We start from the raw sequence: 20,680 nt of genomic DNA on the forward strand, positions 1-20,680 counted from the left end.
TTTGCTCATTACCAAAGACATTGAAATGACGTCATCAAAATAAGGGCGTGCACACGAATGTCATGCGTACAAAAGATGCGCCCGAACAATACCCATAAACGTCCTTAAGCACAGGTTCTTCGATAAGAGTCCAAATAATATACCGGTGACCTGAAATAGTTAGCTAACAAAAAACCTGTTTGCTTCATGGCAGAATACAGTGCTGGAGCAAAGATTTGGGTAAGCAAATAAACGATCTTATTTGCGTCTTGTGTGCATGGTTGCGCTAGCGATTCACTCTATGCATTGTATTTTGTTTTAACCTCTCACTTAGTTTATGTCAAGACACTAATTAGTTGCAATATGTTGCCATCTATTTCACGGGTATATTATTTGCACTCTCGTCTTCGATCTCAGTTGAAATTATGACTATATAAATTTCAATTTGCAAGATCTGCAAAACCAATTTCGGTTCTTTGGTCTTTTCTTCGACGAAGTGCACTTCAAATGTGACCACAGCAGACATCGGTCACAGGCAATACTGTCTTCACATTCGTCATTTATAACTTTTGCGCAAACTGCGCAAACCCAGTCAATCTGATTCTTCTCCTCACTAACACTAAGAACTTTTGTCCATGCATCTTTTTCAAAGTATTTTTGAACGCGGTGAATGTCCACCAGTTCTCGATCTTTGATAGCTTCTGACACCTGGCCTGGTAGTAAGACATCATCTGTCTTCAATAGCCTTTTGCCCGCTGTAGCTTCACCTGCTGCCAACGTTGATACCAGGAAGCCCAAAATCAGTCGGTCTTTTTCGATTGGCTGGAGTTTACAGATGGGAAGAAGGTTTTTTTGCTCTTTTTTCTTTTTATTTCTTGGTAGTCCAATCACCGTTACTTCCGCCCCTTTCGGACGACCTCTTTTGAGAATCTTTGGAGGCATCTTTATATTACCGTAATCGTACTCCTTGGCTTCTTGTGGCTTACTTACCTTTTTCCTTTTCTGGCAGTGCCTTAATATCTAGATTGATGTTAACGTCAGCTTCTTTGTCGACGGCGTCTTTGACTTCATTTGTCTCATATGCTCCAACAGACATATCTCCTTCTAACTGGTTCCCTACCACTTCACATACTTCTACTTCATGGCCAAGTTGCCAACTCTTTATTAGAGATTCAAGGACTTTGTTTCGTTGGCAGAAGGTATCCATGCCTCCTTCACTGACGAGGGACGCAAGTACTTGTGCCGTTTGTAGACCCGTCTTAAATTTCTGCGACTGTGAAAGGGTTTTCTGTTCTTGCTTATGTGAAATAGACTCAACACAATGTGCCATGTCAGATTGCTCGTGGAGTATGGTGTACCATCCCCGCCAAAAATCGAACTTTCAATTCGACATTGTACTTTTTGGATTTTGGATAACATTTTCCATTCTTTGTTTGACTTTTCTTATTATGGGCAAAACATTTAGTATTGCAACATTGTACATTGTACATCCTAACTTATACACCGCAAATTCTACCATGTCAGTTCTTTGTATATACCACTGTATCACTATGTTGTCACGCAACTTTCGACTGTATAAAGTCCAACTTTGAATCTTTTCATTTGACATTGTACTCTTGAAATCGTCGACAACTTTTGGAGCTAGGGGAATCAAATGTCAGCGATCTCCGGTTTCAATTCGTTAACCATTACTCTTCGGTGACCTTTCTACTCGCACGTGGTAATCTTCGTCGAACAACTTGAAACTCCGCAGAAAACCCTCTGAATCGTGCTAAAATCCGGCTGAAATGAATTCAAAAGAACTGAACGAAGTTAAAGACACACTCCTACGGGTAGCAGATAGATTGACCCGAACACAGGAATCATCAGGTGCGTAAATCTTGAAAATAATATGACATATTCACAGTTGCAATCTAGTCACAAGACAAATGTATTTTATTTGTTCTTCACTAAACCTTTTATAAACGTATTTTTGTTTAATTATTGGCAGCATCTGGTATATCCTCTGCATCTTTAGATTCAGTTCAACCCATGCAGAACCAGCCTGGGCCATCAGGATTGGCTGTGTCTGCAGCCGCAGAGCACAAGCGGCTGCGGTCCTACAGAACGTCTTTATCAAACATTGGTAGTAGAAGAACGGCTTCTTACACTGGAAAAGGCAAAAAAACCAGCCCAATGCACTCTAAAGTTCGTTTGTTCATCAAAGGCAAATGCCGTAAAGCCACCAACGACCGTGGGAGAGCGGACAGCCCTGTGTAATTCTGGTCTTGGTGATGGAAGCGTGACTTTAGAACTACATCAAGGTCACAATCACACCCTGGAAAAGCTGAAGGAGAAATTCCCCAAACTAGCGTTCCTTAGGGGAGGGGTTGAACTTCTCTTGTATGAAAGAGCTGGTGAACAAAGTGCCTTTCACCAACTAAAGCCACCTTACGCACCAAGTAAATTAAAGGACGTTTGTGGTCAGGCTAAAATCTTTATAAGGCCTTTGCAAGAAGATATTGAGATCGAGGAGGAGGGTACTGCAATTGTTGAGGTAAATATATATTATTCCACGGAAAATTTTTACAAATCCAAAGTAATATATCAGGACCTTGATTATTGTTATCATCGTTCATTACAGACTGTAGATCGTCATCCTACCCTGATTCCCGGTTTGGTTTGTGGAGAAGAAGTTGCTCTAAACGAATTGCGCCAGCACAAGGAAGAATTCCATTCATTCCCTGAGAAAAAAGTAAGTCGTTAATATTTGAAAAATGTATGCTTAAATTATTTTCTCTTTATCTAGTTCATTTGTCTCTCCTTTCTTTTTCTTGTATTCAAATTAACTTTGATATTTCGTCACTACAGAAGCAAAAAACATCCGACGAGGATACCACAACAACTCTGCAAGAGTTGTTGCCAGACGCCTCGAAAGAGGAAATCCAATCAGCACTAGCTGACTGTAATGGAGACGCAGAAAACGCTGCAAACCAGTTGTTGGGTACCTATAACCTTTTTATAGAAATACGGGACCGACCATTATTTAAAGAGGGGGACTGGTGCAACAGTGATCATGTCCTGCTTGGTTTTTCCTGACCACCACTTATCCGTAGGCACAAATTTTCCTAACCACCCTACCTCCCCCACCCACCCACTGATTCCTGAGTAAAAAACTTCCAAGAAAGAAAGTTGGTTTTTATAGGTATGAGGCATTCCAGCAATGTCATCACCTTGGATGTTTTTTTTGTTCACCATTTATTTGAGTAAATTTATGCTACCCCTCCTCCCCCCTATACATTATGTCCAACTAAAACAAACACTTTCACTCATCCGTAGCTGGATCGACGGAAACCAGTCAAAAAACCTTGGTGATTGAAGTAGACGATAATAATAATGATGACGACGATCTTATGCAACCAACATTCGATGTTTCGCCTCAGACTCTTTTAAAGACATTTCAAGAGGAAAATATCAAGAAAAACGCGCCTAGACAACTTTTCCGTGTTTGCCGTTTAGAAGGTATTCAAGACATGAGGAAGGATATCATGGGCGCATACAAGAATCCCAGCATCGACCTGAAAGCTATCCCGCGCGTTCGTTTTGAGGACGAAGATGGTGTAGGAAGCGGATTGGTGAGGGAATATCTACTGAGTGCCATGGCAATTGTCGATGAAGGCATACCATCCAACAACAAGCCTCTCCTTTTTCTGGAAGGTGAAAAAGACCATCGCCTGCCGATACACGACCGTTCTTTGCGTATAACCGGTTCATTTAAGGCCATTGGACGGATAATAGGGCATTGTGCCCTTCATTGTGGTATAGGGCTTTATGGCTTATCACCTGCCGTGGTTCATTACTGGACCATGGGGAAGCAAGAAGATATACGCCCCCCTGTGACGATGGAGGACATACCTGACATGGAGCTACGAGACCTCATTTCACAGGTAGATGTTCAAACCATCTCAGTTATGCTTAGTTGAATGTTAAAGTTGGCTGGGTTCTCTTTTCTAAATTTGTTACATTCTATGATCTCCTTTGTTGTAGCAAACGTTCTAAAATGTCATCTTTAACTACAAAGGTTTTCTAATAACGATTTCTCAATTTAAAGCTCATAAAATGAACACTTGTTTAAAATGCAGAACGTGTATGATCAAAATATTAATTAATTTAATTTTTGCAGTTGGACGCCGTGCCAAAAGACTCAACTCCCTCCTTGGAATTGAGGACAGCTCTAGAGCCATACATGTACGAGGCTGGGCTTGATCCAGACAATTTATCTGGCAACAAACAATATATCATGGAGGGACTGATTTCATACAACGTGATCGACAAACGAATCATGGAACTAGATGACATGGCTGATGGTAAGACTGTTATTGCTAAAATTTTAACGTTTCGTGTATTTAATTTTATCATGAGACATATGCGCTCAGTGTGTTATATTATTTAAGTCATAAAAAGGTATTTAAGTTTTTAAGTCATAAAAAGGTATTTAAGTTTTTAAGTCATAAAAAGGTATTTAAGTCTCTGACTTATATTATTTAAGTCATAAAAAGATATTTAAGTATTTAAGAGAGCATGTCAGCAAAAATCAAACATCGGGCGGCAAGGGTCGAAAATTTGATTTTGCTAATATTTTAAACTTAGGTTGGCCTTAGTGTAAGTAAAACCACTGTGTAGTTTGTTTGGTAAAATAGCGCTTAGTTTTCGAGAAAATCGAAGAAAAGAGTTTTGGACTAAATTCGCTAATTTTCGGCCGATAATTTACATCAACTTTAACAGCTTATCGCGACCAAACAAAGCAACCTAGCACTGTAATAAGACTAAATAGTAGTTAATTGGTATCTTAAGAAACAATTGGTAGAGTGTTAGTAATTTTGGTGAAATTTTTCGATTTTTACTTAATTTATTTTTGGAGCACATATAAAACTCCTCTCAAAATGGGGTCAAAATAATCAGATTTTTTTTCATGTGCGACGAAAAATTTTTACCAAAAAGACAACCTGAATTAAAGTTGAAATAATGATTTCCACGAATCATGCAAAATTTTCTTGGGGAAATTATTTTGCGCGTTGCACCACAGCCTGTAAGTTGTAAGAAACTCACGGATTTTATCTGTCGGCGAGTTCAATCAATTTACATTTTGTTTACTAATGTAAACGAATTCATGTTGACTTTCTAAGAAATAAAAAAAAAGAAACGATTTTAAAGAAAAAATAAAAGCTCTTGGACTTATTCTGAAAGAAGTTGAAACAGTAAACTCAAACTATGAATTAAATTTGCTCAAAATTCACTCGACTAACCCAAAATAGTATTGCACGTCTCTGGCCTTAAAATGATAACATGATTATTTTTATCAAAACATACAAAATATTTGCTACAACCTGCCAGATTCCATAAAATAGTTGATTAAAGTTTAAATTTTAAGAATTCTTGCTATGATATATTTTTTACTATGATTTTGGGTTTATATAACAAGACACCCTCCAAAATAACAACAAAAGAAAGTTTTAAAAACGTCATGGTTCCGGTCGGCACCAATTAACGTTGCACGCATGAAATTGACAAGTAATTACGCAATAGAATCCTAACGCAATTTTACTTTATTTACCTTTTGATGTCCAATACCATTATTATTTTGTTCAGCAAGTGCAACTGATAACCAGTTTTTCCAGTAAATCCATGTAAGGCTTTTTGCGCTTTACCTTGATGTCAGATGTATCAAGTTCAAGGGAAGTACAGATTTCTCGTAACATGTGAACAGAGAATTTCGAAAGTTTCCTTTGAGTAGTTAATTCACAAATATTATGCTTTTCGAACATTATTGGATGTTTCAAGCATATCGTGCCCATCAAGATTTTCGTCAATTCTTGGATTTCTTTTTGCTTTTGCTTTTCGAAATCGTTGTTATTTATATCGTCATTGTCCTTGTCATCGTCATCATTATCATCATCAGCACCGTCATCATCATCATTATATTCATCTTCGGCTGCTGTTGTCCTCCTCTTTTTCGCTAAGCGCGAGAAAAAGCTAGCGATCTGCTGTGATGTTAGAAAGTCGCTCTTGTTAAAAAGACGTGAACCGTCGATGTGTCTGGCCGATCTCATCTCTCTCGATACATCAGCTGGATCGGCTTTTTGACCTGTTTGCTCCCCGGCATCGAACACATCAACTAGGTACTTTTTCTGTGTATCAGAAAACCGTTTTTTCTTAGCAGATGATTTTAAGGCCCAGCCCATATGAAGCTCAGGACCAATATCAAGCTGTGGCAAATTGTTACTTTTCGTTGATTCCGGGTTTTTACTGGTTCCTTTTTCAAGTTTTGTTGCATATAATTTCATTGCCTTGTCATAAAGTGTTTCATGTTCTAATGCGTATTTATGGTTTTCACAATCCAAATGTTTTTCTAGGGAAGAGTACCTCTGGAATGACTTGGTGCAGCCTTGTTCGGGACAAAAAAACAATTTGCTGGAAGTGTCGGGTCTTTGATCACTGTTTTCTTTACTCTCAGTTTCGTCGTCACTTTCAGTTTCGTCGTCACTTTCAGTTTCGTCATTTGCAGCATCACGTTTTAGAAGAGATTTCTTTGGTTGTACCCTTGCTTTCACTGTAGTGAACGATATTTGATTCTGGTCCGTGGTATCTTTGTTATGGATTAGCTTTGGTAAGGATGAGGGCAGACAAAAATTACTCAAAGACAAGACTTTTCCTGGACCAGTATCGTAAGCCATCCACACTGTCATGGACTCGCGTTTATACTCTATGTTGTTAATATGGCTCACACCCTCCCATTTCCCAGCCACGCCCTCAGGGCTAGCTTGTAAATCACACACTATTACTTTCACTCCAGGGATGCCTCCAAAGGACTCGATCGCTGCCTTCATTTGCTTTGGATTCTCGATATCTTTCCCGGAGTTCAAATATTTATTCATGTGATTTTTGAGATGGGCTGCCTTGCGGTCACACGCCCCTTTCCCCCCTTGAGGATCTGAAAAATCGATACGTCGGATTTTGATCCCAGTTGCTTTCGCTATCATTGGTAAAGACAGCAGAGTTAATGCAGAGTGATAACACCCTGCATTGTCCTGTCGCAGATATACGGTATTTATCTCGGGTGCAATCGATGGGAGCTGCCTTAAGACATCGTCAATGATTGCCACAACAGTAGTACTATCCTGGCTGCAGGATTTGAACACATGTACAAAAGTAAGCATTTGTACCTCACCATCATCCTTCTTCCTGGTTAATACCGTTATGTGCCACGGAAGTCCCCGTTTCCCGAACCAGTCTCTCTGGCTTTCACGATATTTACGAGGTACGAATTTCATCGCCCAGTCTAACACAATAAAGGCGCAATGAGAATCCAACTCTTCTAAAATGTCGTGTCGTGCAGCGTCCTGATTGATTGATCTTAAAATATGTGCTTTCCAAGACTCAATGTATTGGGCTGCCTGTGTAGTTACGTACTCCATAGCTTCTTTTTCCTCGGAAGAGCAATGTACTTCATCCAAAGCTGCGCGAATTTCAGTCAAAACATCGGGAAATAAGCGGCATCTGTCACATTTCGCATTGTGTTCATGATCACAGACGGCAGTATAATTGTAATCGTTTGAAAGACTAAGAGCATATGCCCTACAGTGATCGGCAACTTCAGAATGACTAGAAATATGAATCTGGAAAAATGAATGAACAAAAAACAACAATTAGTCCTGCTGTATTCTTACATGAACTAACGATGCCACTCAACAGTTTGGTAGTTTATCAAAACATGCCCTAGCGTACTTTATTTCCTGTTTTGGAAAGACTTATTATATTTCAATTATAACAAGGTGAGATTCGCATGTTCATGGAATTGATCATGTATATACCTTCCACCTGTTCTTACCTTATAGTCACCCTTTAAGTAGCGTTTGGCATCTTTGAGTTTTTGGTTTCTTTGTTTGGCCCACGTCAAACCCCTTTCATAGCAATCTCCAAGCTTATCAACGACTTTCTCCAAGTCATCGAAGGCTTTTCCGCCCATGGCTGAGATATAATCAAGTCCTTGTAAGGATTTACGGACTGAAGCAGAGCAGACGTTAAGAACTCTGCGCAATGTGCTGCGGCTCATCGGTTGGAAATTCATCTCCTTGCAATATCTTTCGTACTGTTGAATACATTGCTCTGGGATAAGATTTCGTACAACATTTGGGATTTTTATATCTCTGTCAGTAGAAAGTTTTAATGTTTTTTCTCCGAATGGCAAGTCCTGTATGACATGAGAACTTGATATAAAGGTAACAAAGTGGTCAATTTTTTCTGGCTCAACACAAACTCTTGTGTTTTTTAAAGGAGGGAGTACAGAGCCCCTACCATGTAGCAATAGATGATGTTTAGCGATGTTGAAACGGTATCTGGTCAAGTCTGGTATCCATTTCTGAAGTTCCTTAAAGGTAACCTTATCAGCCATAATAGACAAAATCTGCCTTCGGGTGCTCCAGTGACTGGTATTTCTATAGCATTCTGCCAAAGCATCCAACAGAGAAATATCTTTTTTTTCATCTTTATCGAACTTGTCACATGTTAAGCCTTCAAGCAGAGCGGTCGACTGGCCAGGCGCGATTTCTTCCAGGCAATTAGTAACAACTTGGCGAGCTTTACGCATGTGGAAACGTTTTGTACGGTCTGAAAGCTGTTCCATTGGCGCTGAAAGAGCGTATCTGATCGGACTTACATCCCTTGAAATGAGAAATGCATTCAGTTTTTCCCTCGGTGTGGTTAGAGTGGTAGATTCATCTTCTGAGATGGTGGAAGCAAAAGATGTCTCGTCAGGTTGATATAGGCTTATAGGGGTTTCCGTAACAACACCCGCTGATGCTTGAAACGTTGGGGTGGTAAATTGTGGGCAAAACTTTACTTTCTCATCCTCATTATCACTATTCTGGAAATAGAAAGTACATAGTAGTAGTAAGTATTTAGTGGAAATAAAACAACTATTTGCTTTTTTCTTCTTTTCATTTATTTATTTAGTATTAAACAACATTATTAGCGCAGTACATACAAATGCCGCAGGTGCGCCATTTCCCGCCAAAAATGTAAATAAAAAGTTTCTCATATTCGTTGAATTCATTAAATAATCGATTGCATCGCACAGTAACTCGGTAGTGAGCAGCACACTCAAATTTAGTTTTTCGCTGCCATCAATCAAAAATAATCAGTCCGTACCTTCTTTGTTCTTGACTGGCGGCAGTGAAAAACCAATTTCACAACAAGCCAATGAAATGTCTGAGTTCACAGAATATGGAAAACCTCAGTAGTGAACTACTAGTTCTAACTTACAAGTGTTAATGCACTCATCTGATCGAGAAGACTTTCTGCTTTATTTGGAGTAATTGGCCCAAATGTCTTCAACGTCTTACGACAAGATGAACAGATACCTGACAAAAAAAAAAAGCATATCAAACATTCAGATACAATCAATTAACAGAAATTAAATATTCATTACATATTTCTTACCTGATCCAACTTGCAGGAAAATGCCAGTCTTCTTTAATATCAGCTGCGAGTCGTCCTTACTAATACCCCTATCGCACTTTGGCCACTTTCCCTTGATTTCACTGTGATTAGAGAGAGCAGGGGGTACTCTACACCTGGCGTTATTACCTCTAGCCCATCCTAGCCCAAGTTTGGATCGATGCAGGGGACAAACAGTCCAACTATGGATATCTTCCGGCGAAGTAAATATGGCTGCTCGGCTAAGAATTAGATCTATCTCATTCTCGATGCCCGTAAACTGAAATGCGGATCTATGCGCATTGATTTCTTTTTTACATGCTTGTAAAGGTATAACTGTGGTGTCTTGCTTTCGATCTTTTCTGTCGAATCCACAGGTTCCTCCAACAATCGTTTTAAATGAACAGCAAATCTCCATTCTATTCAGTGTACTTAAAAGCAACGCAGTAACCAACTAAAGGAATTATGTTGCATTTAAAAAACATAAGCATGATTGGATAACAATTACTTGTCAATTTCATGCGTGCAACGTTAATTGGTGCCGACCGGAACCATGACGTTTTTAAAACTTTCTTTTGTTGTTATTTTGGAGGGTGTCTTGTTATATAAACCCAAAATCATAGTAAAAAATATATCATAGCAAGAATTCTTAAAATTTAAACTTTAATCAACTATTTTATGGAATCTGGCAGGTTGTAGCAAATATTTTGTATGTTTTGATAAAAATAATCATGTTATCATTTTAAGGCCAGAGACGTGCAATACTATTTTGGGTTAGTCGAGTGAATTTTGAGCAAATTTAATTCATAGTTTGAGTTTACTGTTTCAACTTCTTTCAGAATAAGTCCAAGAGCTTTTATTTTTTCTTTAAAATCGTTTCTTTTTTTTTATTTCTTAGAAAGTCAACATGAATTCGTTTACATTAGTAAACAAAATGTAAATTGATTGAACTCGCCGACAGATAAAATCCGTGAGTTTCTTACAACTTACAGGCTGTGGTGCAACGCGCAAAATAATTTCCCCAAGAAAATTTTGCATGATTCGTGGAAATCATTATTTCAACTTTAATTCAGGTTGTCTTTTTGGTAAAAATTTTTCGTCGCACATGAAAAAAAATCTGATTATTTTGACCCCATTTTGAGAGGAGTTTTATATGTGCTCCAAAAATAAATTAAGTAAAAATCGAAAAATTTCACCAAAATTACTAACACTCTACCAATTGTTTCTTAAGATACCAATTAACTACTATTTAGTCTTATTACAGTGCTAGGTTGCTTTGTTTGGTCGCGATAAGCTGTTAAAGTTGATGTAAATTATCGGCCGAAAATTAGCGAATTTAGTCCAAAACTCTTTTCTTCGATTTTCTCGAAAACTAAGCGCTATTTTACCAAACAAACTACACAGTGGTTTTACTTACACTAAGGCCAACCTAAGTTTAAAATATTAGCAAAATCAAATTTTCGACCCTTGCCGCGGATTTGCCAAAATGTCTGATTTTTGCTGACAACCACTCTTAAGTCATAAGAAGGTATTTAAGTTTCTCCTACGAAAGAGAGAGGGTTTACACAATCACGTGATGAGAAAAAATTCAGTTTCCCAAAGGTAAAAGACTCCATTGTTATACATCCTGTCATGGCTGTCATCACGTAATGGAGCAAAGCCTCTTTAGACCAGATTTTGTATGACTGTGTTTATGGTTGCCGTTTGCGTGCCTTGCCGCGGCCGTGGTGTCGTCTAGAATTGTGATTGGCTTTCTTTTCTCTTTCAATGTGATTGTTTTGGCAGTGCCGTATCTTTGTCGTGACCGTGTCCGTGCTATATTTAGGGCATGCAGTTCATGGGTTGATCGAAAAGTGCGTGCCTTGCCGCGACCGTCATGCTTACTTGATCTTTGATTGGCTGACTCCTTGTCGTGCCCGCGTTTGTGCCGTGGGCTTTTCACAGTCCGACGAAAACTGCTCCTTTTAAAAACATCTTAAGACGGTAGCTAGCCATTGAGCGTACGCGTAGCATCAAATACTCTTAAAAAAACATAGATATCTTATGCTTTATCATGATGATAATAATGACGGACCTAGAAAACATGGAAACATGTTTTGGTTCACTTTGAGTGTTTTACGGTGCTCAACTGGGAAACATCAAGAACATTTGTGCACAGAAAATGTTTTTGAAAAAATGTGTTCTCCTTGTGAATAAGAAAGTATAAGAAAGTAATAATATATTAAAGCAATAATAGATAATGATCATGCTGTTGACGATGATGAGAATAATGATGATGATTTCTTTTCAGGGATGGATGAAGTGTCTCTCCACACATTCCTCAAAAAGTTCCCTTCAATCTCGGACGTGTTATTTCCGCCTGAGAATAAACGTATTGTGTCGGCAAAAGAATTGAAGGAGGCCATTTCTTTCGAGAAAACGGAGCAAAGTGAAGAAAATGTTCGGGCTAAGCAGTTTATTCTAAATTACATTGACGAATTGGAGTCTTCTGCAGAAGGTTAGAACTAAGTAGCGAAGAGTGCCTCACCCCCTTTGCCTACGCAGATAGAATGTCTTGCACTTGGCAAAATTTTTCCGCTCCCCCTTCTAGAGCCCCCCTTTCTTCAATTCCTGGATCCCCCCTGACTTTACCTTATAAAAGTGATCGACTGATGGATTGATGAACACAGAATATAAAAGACATTTAACGTGGTCCTAACAAACGCACAAGCACAAGTATATAAAAAAATTTTGCCTGCTTATATCGCTAGTAGTGAAAAAGCTTTACTTTTCAAAAAACACACACAAAAAAAAAAAAAAAAAAAGAAAGAAAAAGAAAAAAAGAAAGAAAAGAAAAGAAAAAAGGAACTACTCGACTGAGTGTATACGAGCAATTCATTGCTCCTCTTGTTACGTCTTGCTACCACTTCTACCAGAATCCTCTTTGAATTCTTTTTCTTATTCAACTGTTTGTACTCCTTTAGGATTCGCAAGATAATGGTGTTAATTAGGCCAACTAAAGGCACTACGAAAAGGATTCTGGTAGACAAGGTATCAAGCTCAATAAATGGAAACGAGAATTTGTATTTTTTATTTGTTATTTCAAATTTCACCCACATAAGTTTGTTATTTAAAAGACAAATAAACGACCTCACACCTTATGCAAACTTTATTTTCAGGCCAACCCAAACTTGTTGACCTGTGTTGCTTGTGGACAGGGGGCCCAAGAGTGCCCACGAAACCTAGTGTTATAATGGTGAAGTTCGACGGAAGCTGCACATTACCAATAGCAGAAACGTGTTTCATGGCTCTTACAGTGCCAACTAAGTACGTAGAGTTCACCGAGTTTAAACGCTACTTCAACACTGCACTAAAATACGGTGCAAAAGGTTTTTCTTTTAATTAGCATTAATTAGATAACTGAAGTACTTCAGTGTCAAGGCGTTGAAATGAAATATACGCCAAGGAAAATAATGACATCGTTAATACAAGTAATATTCTCCAAACTCTTCCAAGAGACTTTAGAGACAACTTCACTATCTATATGCGTTTTCTAAATATGGCTTCTAAGTCAGTTTGTTTCAGTTCAGTCCACATCGTGTGGAGCCATGAAAAATTAATTGCGGTGATTGATTATGTGTGAAATTGTGCTAACATTGGTGCAAAAGGCTTCAATTGCTTCTGTTATGGTCAAGTTTGAAACATCTGTTAACAGATGTTTTTCGTTTTCCAATAAAGGACAGGTAGTGTCGGGCACTTCAACACTTTCAGGTTCTGGTGTGGAAACTGGTCCGCTCCAGTCAACACCATAGTTGTCATAGTCGCTCGGCTGAAATTAACAATAGCTTCGGTTAGTTAATTTGCATGCTACTAATGACATTTAGTATCAAATAAATTGATTACCATAGGTAATACTCTACAGCCGATACCTGAAATGCCTCTTCACTTTCTGTAGTCTGTGTTCCCCAAGTATACTGAAGGCCTCTTATCCACAACTGCATAGGGGTTTTGCCTTGTTCTGTTCGGAGAGGATGATAGACCCATGTGTCTTTCCATTTTCTCAAATGGCGATTGATTATCGGTAGAAACACATAATGAAGGCACCAGAGATGGATTTCGTCCCCGGGCAAAAGAACGCCACTACTTTCCATATCATAGAAAAGTTCGTGGAAGATGCGAAGGCAGCCTTGAAAGAGATCCCGCCACAGTCTCTCTATGCGTTGATTGTGGGTGCTTTTTCCTACAAAAGATAATAGAACAAACATTTTATGTGATGTCGTCATGCTTTCACTGATTTCAATATCTACATTTGGAGTGGGGGGAGTGTTTTCACATTTTTATACCTGTTATCATGCTTCCTCTGCCTGGACCACGTCGAGGATGTGACAGCATGTACAATGCAACATCTACGTTTTCTCCACCTTTGTCTGATCGTACTCTGGATGGTAGACCATAGTGACTTACTGCTTCCTCGAAAAGCATAAGAACAGTGTCCGCTTTATTGTTGTTTGAAGCATGCAAGTAAACAGGAATTCTGGAAAATCCATCTATTCCCCCATGTATTACTATTCTCCACCTAAGAGCGAATCAAGCAACGGGGGGGGGGGGGGGGGGGGGGGGGAAACATTGACATTAAGTTCATAACATTGATCATTGTAGCTATAGAGTGTATTGTTAAACTTTCCAATATGATAGGTCTTTATATCCTAATTTATTATATAATCGCTTTACCGGAAACTAAAACACTCGTATTTTCCAAACGTTCGGATAAAGTTCCTAATCCCAGTCATACTTTTTGTCTCCGGATTCAAACGTAATAGACGCATAACCTCACGAACTGCTCCATGCGAATGCTCAAGGAATAAAAAAGTGGGCACACTAGTTTCAAAACCTGCTTTATTGCATTTGTTTTGTTTGGGTTTTTTTTCCAGTTTTTACCAGATAAATTTTCACTAAATTTTTAAGGACGCGTACCATAAAGTTGATTACGAATCAAATATACTGAATTATAGCAATTTTTTACAACCCGTGTGCCCACTTTTTTCAGCAGTAGCATGGAATTCGTGAAGCGTGTATAGGCATCCGCCTTATTATTCCGGTGTACGTTCAGCTCATGTGCAATTCGACGTTTGAGCTTAGACACACAGGCAATGAAAATAATGTATTTTTGTTCTAAAATTCTATACAGTACATACCTAATCAATTTGTGGTTCCCATCTATATGCCACAAAGAAAGAGGGGCTCTTACTCTATATTGGCGTCTTTTGATAGTTTTTTTCCATCTCTGCATTACTCCGGTAGGATCGGTTCTCCGAAGTGATGAACATATCCTAGCTCTCTGGATGCGATGACCAAGGCTTTGGAGATGCCCTTTAAGCATTCTAATACCAATATTGGGATTATCCCTTTGGGCTTGCATGACTATACTGTCCAGTTGTTCATCACTTAATTTACTGAATGTTCCTTTGATGACAAAAAATAAATAAATAAAAAACAAACACTAAAATCACTTTTCGGGGGGAAATGTCTAACAATGAGTCCTCGAGTTTGATCTAATCTAATTTTATGTGACGTCAGGCAATTAAAATATTTATGTCATATGTCAACACTGCCAAAATGTATACTCCGCCATCCTTCTCAAGGAACATGACAACATAACGAACATAAGAATGTCTGCGTAAAAGGCGACAATATTTTACCGTAATAAAAAGAAGCAAGCAATTGTACGTACTTACCTGAAACTCTCAAACCGAATTCCGACATTCTTCTTTCGACTGCTCTCAAACTGACTCCTAAAATTCCACTTATTTCTGCTACTTTAAAACCCTAAGACGTGTTCAGCATTTACGTTGTACTTTGGTCTACCACGTCTCCCTGTCTTTGAAACATTGGTTTTATAACCTCCTGAATACAGTTCGCTTCTTTGTTTTTCAATGTTGGATAAGGCTTCAAACGCATCACCAATCAACGATATGATCGTACTGTCAAGATCAAGGTTAACTACGACTCGATGAAGGTAATCCAATTTGACCACTATAATTCCAATATCATCGCTTGAAGACGTGGTTCTATCTATCAAATTTACAATGTCATGAATTGCACGAACAATTTCATCTATGTCATCCATTAACAGAGGTTAGGCACAATCACGATTCAGAGGGTTTTCTGCGGAGTTTCAAGTTGTTCGACGAAGATTACCACGTGCGAGTAGAAAGGTCACCGAAGAGTAATGGTTAACGAATTGAAACCGGAGATCGCTGACATTTGATTCCCCTAGCTCCAAAAGTTGTCGACGATTTCAAGAGTACAATGTCAAATGAAAAGATTCAAAGTTGGACTTTATACAGTCGAAAGTTGCGTGACAACATAGTGATACAGTGGTATATACAAAGAACTGACATGGTAGAATTTGCGGTGTATAAGTTAGGATGTACAATGTACAATGTTGCAATACTAAATGTTTTGCCCATAATAAGAAAAGTCAAACAAAGAATGGAAAATGTTATCCAAAATCCAAAAAGTACAATGTCGAATTGAAAGTTCGATTTTTGGCGGGGATGGTACACCATAGTGGAGAATGGGGGGGGGGGGGGGGGTATTCAGTCGATCTGTTGCCTGGTAGAATTCCATTGTCCAACGTTTGTGGACTAGTAATTCGTCAAAGGCCGGAAGACTTACCATTTCCCGAACCTTAAATATGTGTTTACATGGCAAAGACATTCTTATGGTGGCTTGTAAGGGCCAACCACATACAAAAAAACTTGCCTTTTATCGCGCGATAAAGCCTCTCTGATTATCGCGCGATAAAGCAACTTATCGCGCGATAAAGCAACTTATCGCGCGATAACAAAACTTAGTCACTATCGCGCGATAAATATCAACTTATCGCGCGATAACACTTTACTAGTGTTCAGGCTCCTACGGTCATTACGCACATGGACAAGACGGCGAGCGAAGTTGAGAAGGTGAGTTAAACGTATGTAACAAATTGATGTCTTTATCCTTCAAAGGTAGGGTTTTCTTAGAAAAAAAAATTAATAAGTATTTGATTCATTTAAAAGCCATTTCACTTTAACAAACAGTGTTTTTCTTGCTTCTGCGTTCTTGTTTAAATGGTTTGCTTGTTTATGTATTTTGGTCAACATCAAGTCACTACAATTTGATCAACCTTTTAAATGACTTTTCCTTATTTCTTTGTACCTTGCAGGGCATTGAGTCAGTTGTTGTTTTGTCTAGAAATGTCCTGTTGGTGTAGGGAACCATACTTTAATCAACTTATATTAAAGCCTCTCTGTTCACATTTATTATTTCATTGTAGTTGAGTTTCAGTTCGTTTGAGCTTTGCACATATTGGAATTATCACTCCACATTGAACTTCAGGTGATAACAGACTTTCCAACTGTTTTTACGTGCAAGAGTGACTGTGTACAGTTGTTGTTAGAGACATCAACCAGGTCAGACCAGATGAAAGGGTGCCATGCCGATTTAGGAAAACATCTTTCCATAGTGTAGGAGCGTTACATGCAATACCTCCCATGACGGCCACTGCAACTCCACATATATTCGCACACGTTTGCAAAGGCATGTTTTTTAGGCAACTTCTCGTGCATTTGTATGGGGCTTTTTCGCTGTGCACGTGAGCCTGTTGAATACCTTTGAAAGGCTTTCTTCTGGTATGGACTTTCCCACAAACTGCTTGCACAATGGGTGATAAGACACCCTTGATCTTGGCCGGCATGTTCCAGGAAGCTGGGTCGCAGTAAAACCACTTGTTTACTGTGAGGTCAATATAAATCAAAATCCAGTGATTGCCTTTTTGCCCTGGATTGCTGAAAAAAAATCCCCGTTGCCAGTTTTCCCGACATTTGCAAAGAGAATCAAATATTTGACGGTAGGACTGATATGGGTATCGACGTAGTCGTTCAGATTATCTTCATTCATCATAACCAAATCATTGACCATCAGTGCACTTGTTTGACAGCTTTGACGATTGAGGATTTCAGCTATGCCCAGCATAATGCTGAAGTGAACCCATCCATTTCCAGCAACTGTTGCCAAATCGGATGCAAGGATATAGCTGTTATTATCCAGAACGCTACTTCCATCTGGTGTATGAAAGATCTTATCGGTAAAAACTTTAGCAAGCTCTTTTGAAATGGAACAGGCTTCATTTGGAACATTGATCTGTTTAGAGAGCCACTTTTGCTCACTAATTACTGCGCTCTTGACGTCACGGAGATCGTGTATTCTAATCAACTGGGAAAGCGAATGGACTGTGAATGTTCCTAATTCACAGGAAATAGCTGTGAATTTCCCCTTGCAGCAAAGGTCTTTCATTTGCTCGCAAGCCGACCTGGAGGGCATGTTGACCATGGAACACACCTCTGTTAGAAAATTTGGAAGCTTTTTACAAAGACGTTGCTTATGGCTGTAAAGTATCTGAGGATACTCTAGACTAGCTGTTTCCAACCGAGTTATTGCTTCAAATTTATCGTTCTTAAGTATGTCCTACAATGAGAGAAATCATAAAACAAGTGAGGAAGGGAAAAGGATGGGGGAAGGAGGGAGGGCGAGGCGATAAGAGAAGGAAGAAATATTTCGGACCTTTTAAATTACTCCATCGAAGGATTTAACATTTATTTCCGTTCGAATTTACGCTTCCTATGAATTCATTCCATATATATAGGTTAGTGTCCGATTATATTAATAAACAGGATTAATTAGTAACTTTTAAGTTGATATTTAATAGGTCTCCATGTTATCCAATACAGAAATACTTAGGAAAAAATAATTTCTTGATTAGCATGGAAACCCGAAACGGGAGAATAGACTTCTGAAATGAGTAGTAATGAACACTTGCCATTTGCCATCGCGTTATTCCCTGTAGCCCCCAAAAATTCATGTACTACTAACCTGAAGCTTTGTATCCATGGACAAACCTGAAATTATTTCAAATCATTTCAATCCAAAATATTTGTAAATTCGCCGCATGCCGAACAAAATGATTTTCTTATCGAAAACTAGCTATATGTATATCAAAACATACAAGATCTACTTGTTCATATATTAGAAATGTCTATTACTCACCTCTTTTTGCTGACATCCTTGTTTGAAGAAGAAAATCGCTTTGCTCTCTTAGTTATGAATTCAACCAAGCGTGCGGATCTTTCGTGCGAATACATCAATGACAAGGTCGTCAAAAGCTGTCAATATAGTCACGCTTTCCTGCGCTGTCACACTGCACTGACATTGCATTGCATTTTGGGCCTTTATTACAACAATAGGAACAACAACAACAACAAAACTAGTGTGTTCCTTCCTTGAAATTATTATTGTTATTAACCTGCCGCCCAATCAAATCTTTCTTTCCTTCCATCCCTCCGAACTGTGCAAAAAGTTTAGTTGACTTTTAACTAAATCGGCTTCGTATTCTAATAGCTCAGGGTTGTGAAAAAGTGCCTGGTAATTCTTAAAATAAGGTTTTGTTAATCTAAAAGTTGTTTTGAATAAATATAAAAAATTCTAGACTACCGGCCATCTAGTAATTTGATGACCCTGGCCGGCAGTCAAGAGTTCCGCCTTACTCCAAAAAGACGCGTTTGTGATTTTTGATTTGATTTTTTGATTTTTTTGAATATTTTTTTTATTCAAACGTTTTTCGGGTTCGCCTGGGCTAAAAGAATAAAGTTGGAGTAGTTTGGAAGCGATTGGTTTAGGAAAATGTGCATTTTTTGACTGCCGGTCATTTAGGAATTCGTGTTTTATTTAGCCGGCAGTCGTGTATTGATTTCACTAAGTCGGCCCACTGAATTCATGGCTTCGTATTCTATGCCGGGCATCGACGAAAAGTAAAATATGAGATCTCAAACGTTTTTCGGGTTCGCCTGGGCTAAAAGAATAAAGTTGGAGTAGTTTGGAAGCGATTGGTTTAGGAAAATGTGCATTTTTTGACTGCCGGTCATTTAGGAATTCGTGTTTTATTTAGCCGGCAGTCGTGTATTGATTTCACTAAGTCGGCCCACTGAATTCATGGCTTCGTATTCTATGCCGGGCATCGACGAAAAGTAAAATATGAGATCTCAAACGTTTTTCGGGTTCGCCTGGGCTAAAAGAATAAAGTTGGAGTAGTTTGGAAGCGATTGGTTTAGGAAAATGTGCATTTTTTGACTGCCGGTCATTTAGGAATTCGTGTTTTATTTAGCCGGCAGTCGTGTATTGATTTCACTAAGTCGGCCCACTGAATTCATGGCTTCGTATTCTATGCCGGGCATCGACGAAAAGTAAAATATGAGATCTCAAACGTTTTTCGGGTTCGCCTGGGCTAAAAGAATAAAGTTGGAGTAGTTTGGAAGCGATTGGTTTAGGAAAATGTGCATTTTTTGACTGCCGGTCATTTAGGAATTCGTGTTTTATTTAGCCGGCAGTCGTGTATTGATTTCACTAAGTCGGCCCACTGAATTCATGGCTTCGTATTCTATGCCGGGCATCGGCGAAAAGTAAAATATGAGATCTCAAACGTTTTTCGGGTTCGCTTGGGCTAAAAGAATAAAGTTGGAGTAGTTTGGAAGCGATTGGTTATATTTTTAACTAGATATAAATAAAAATTATCGACTGCCGGCCATTTAGTAATTTGAAGACCCTGACCGGCTGCCGGTCATATAGACACAGCGTACAAAATAATGAAATTTTCTAAAATATTATCAGAGCAAGACAAAGAATAGTTTAAATGCATTATTTCATTAAATATTGCGCAGTTGTTCGTAGATAGTTTTTCAAACCTGTTTAGTTAATCCTCCTTAAAACATGCTTAAGCATTGGTGTGAATGGGGTATAAGTTTGACAAATTTTAGAACATAGATTCATCAGGTATTACAGTCAAACTACCTCAAGCGTGTACACGTAGAGGTCATTAATGACTTTATTTTTGTATTCTTGATTTCATTATTCGATTGGAACATTCATTAATGAAAACGAATCTTCAAAGCCTGGCACATACAAAAGCCAAGCATATATGAAGAAAATAGATGAAAAAGAAAAGATATAGTAACATAAAATAAATACATATTAAGGCAGTGGGTGATTGGAAAAATTGAGCGTACGAGACTTATATGAGAGTATTATGGATATGTATCGTAGTTAGGTAGCAATGGTACGGTAAATGATAAAGTACATCGTACAATGTATATTGAATGAATAAAAGCATTTCGAGTGAAGGCAACGTTACAAAACATGAGCTCATGCGTCGCGG

The 20,680-nt window shown here is 38.6% G+C and overlaps 3 protein-coding genes across 3 annotated transcripts; all 3 read right to left on the reverse strand.

Moving 5' to 3' along the window:
• Positions 1-340: 340 nt before the first annotated feature.
• LOC148908122 (uncharacterized) lies at positions 341-1,309 on the reverse strand. The gene is made up of 2 exons (XM_089035778.1): positions 1,112-1,309; positions 341-999 (listed from the first exon to the last, which is right to left on the reverse strand). Exons 1-2 carry the CDS (start codon positions 1,307-1,309, stop codon positions 409-411), a joined length of 789 nt encoding a protein of 262 aa, XP_088891904.1. The 3' UTR covers positions 341-408.
• A 3,884-nt stretch (positions 1,310-5,193) lies between these two features.
• Positions 5,194-8,778, reverse strand: LOC148908123 (uncharacterized). Its single transcript, XM_089035779.1, has 3 exons — positions 7,847-8,778; positions 5,921-7,634; positions 5,194-5,198 (listed from the first exon to the last, which is right to left on the reverse strand). Exons 1-3 carry the CDS (start codon positions 8,639-8,641, stop codon positions 5,194-5,196), a joined length of 2,514 nt encoding a protein of 837 aa, XP_088891905.1. The 5' UTR covers positions 8,642-8,778.
• Positions 8,779-12,790: 4,012 nt separating this feature from the next.
• Positions 12,791-14,676, reverse strand: LOC116299457 (uncharacterized). The gene is made up of 4 exons (XM_089035498.1): positions 14,628-14,676; positions 13,776-14,008; positions 13,362-13,672; positions 12,791-13,261 (listed from the first exon to the last, which is right to left on the reverse strand). The coding sequence occupies exons 2-4, from the start codon at positions 13,912-13,914 to the stop codon at positions 13,049-13,051; spliced, it is 663 nt and encodes a 220-aa protein (XP_088891624.1). The 5' UTR covers positions 13,915-14,008; positions 14,628-14,676; the 3' UTR covers positions 12,791-13,048.
• Between the last annotated feature and the right edge of the window lie 6,004 nt (positions 14,677-20,680).

Source organism: Actinia tenebrosa, unplaced genomic scaffold, assembly GCF_029948245.1.
Source record: "Actinia tenebrosa isolate PJP-AT-01 unplaced genomic scaffold, QUT_ActTen_1.0 PGA_scaffold3__52_contigs__length_22856419, whole genome shotgun sequence".
Taxonomy (NCBI): domain Eukaryota; kingdom Metazoa; phylum Cnidaria; class Anthozoa; order Actiniaria; family Actiniidae; genus Actinia; species Actinia tenebrosa.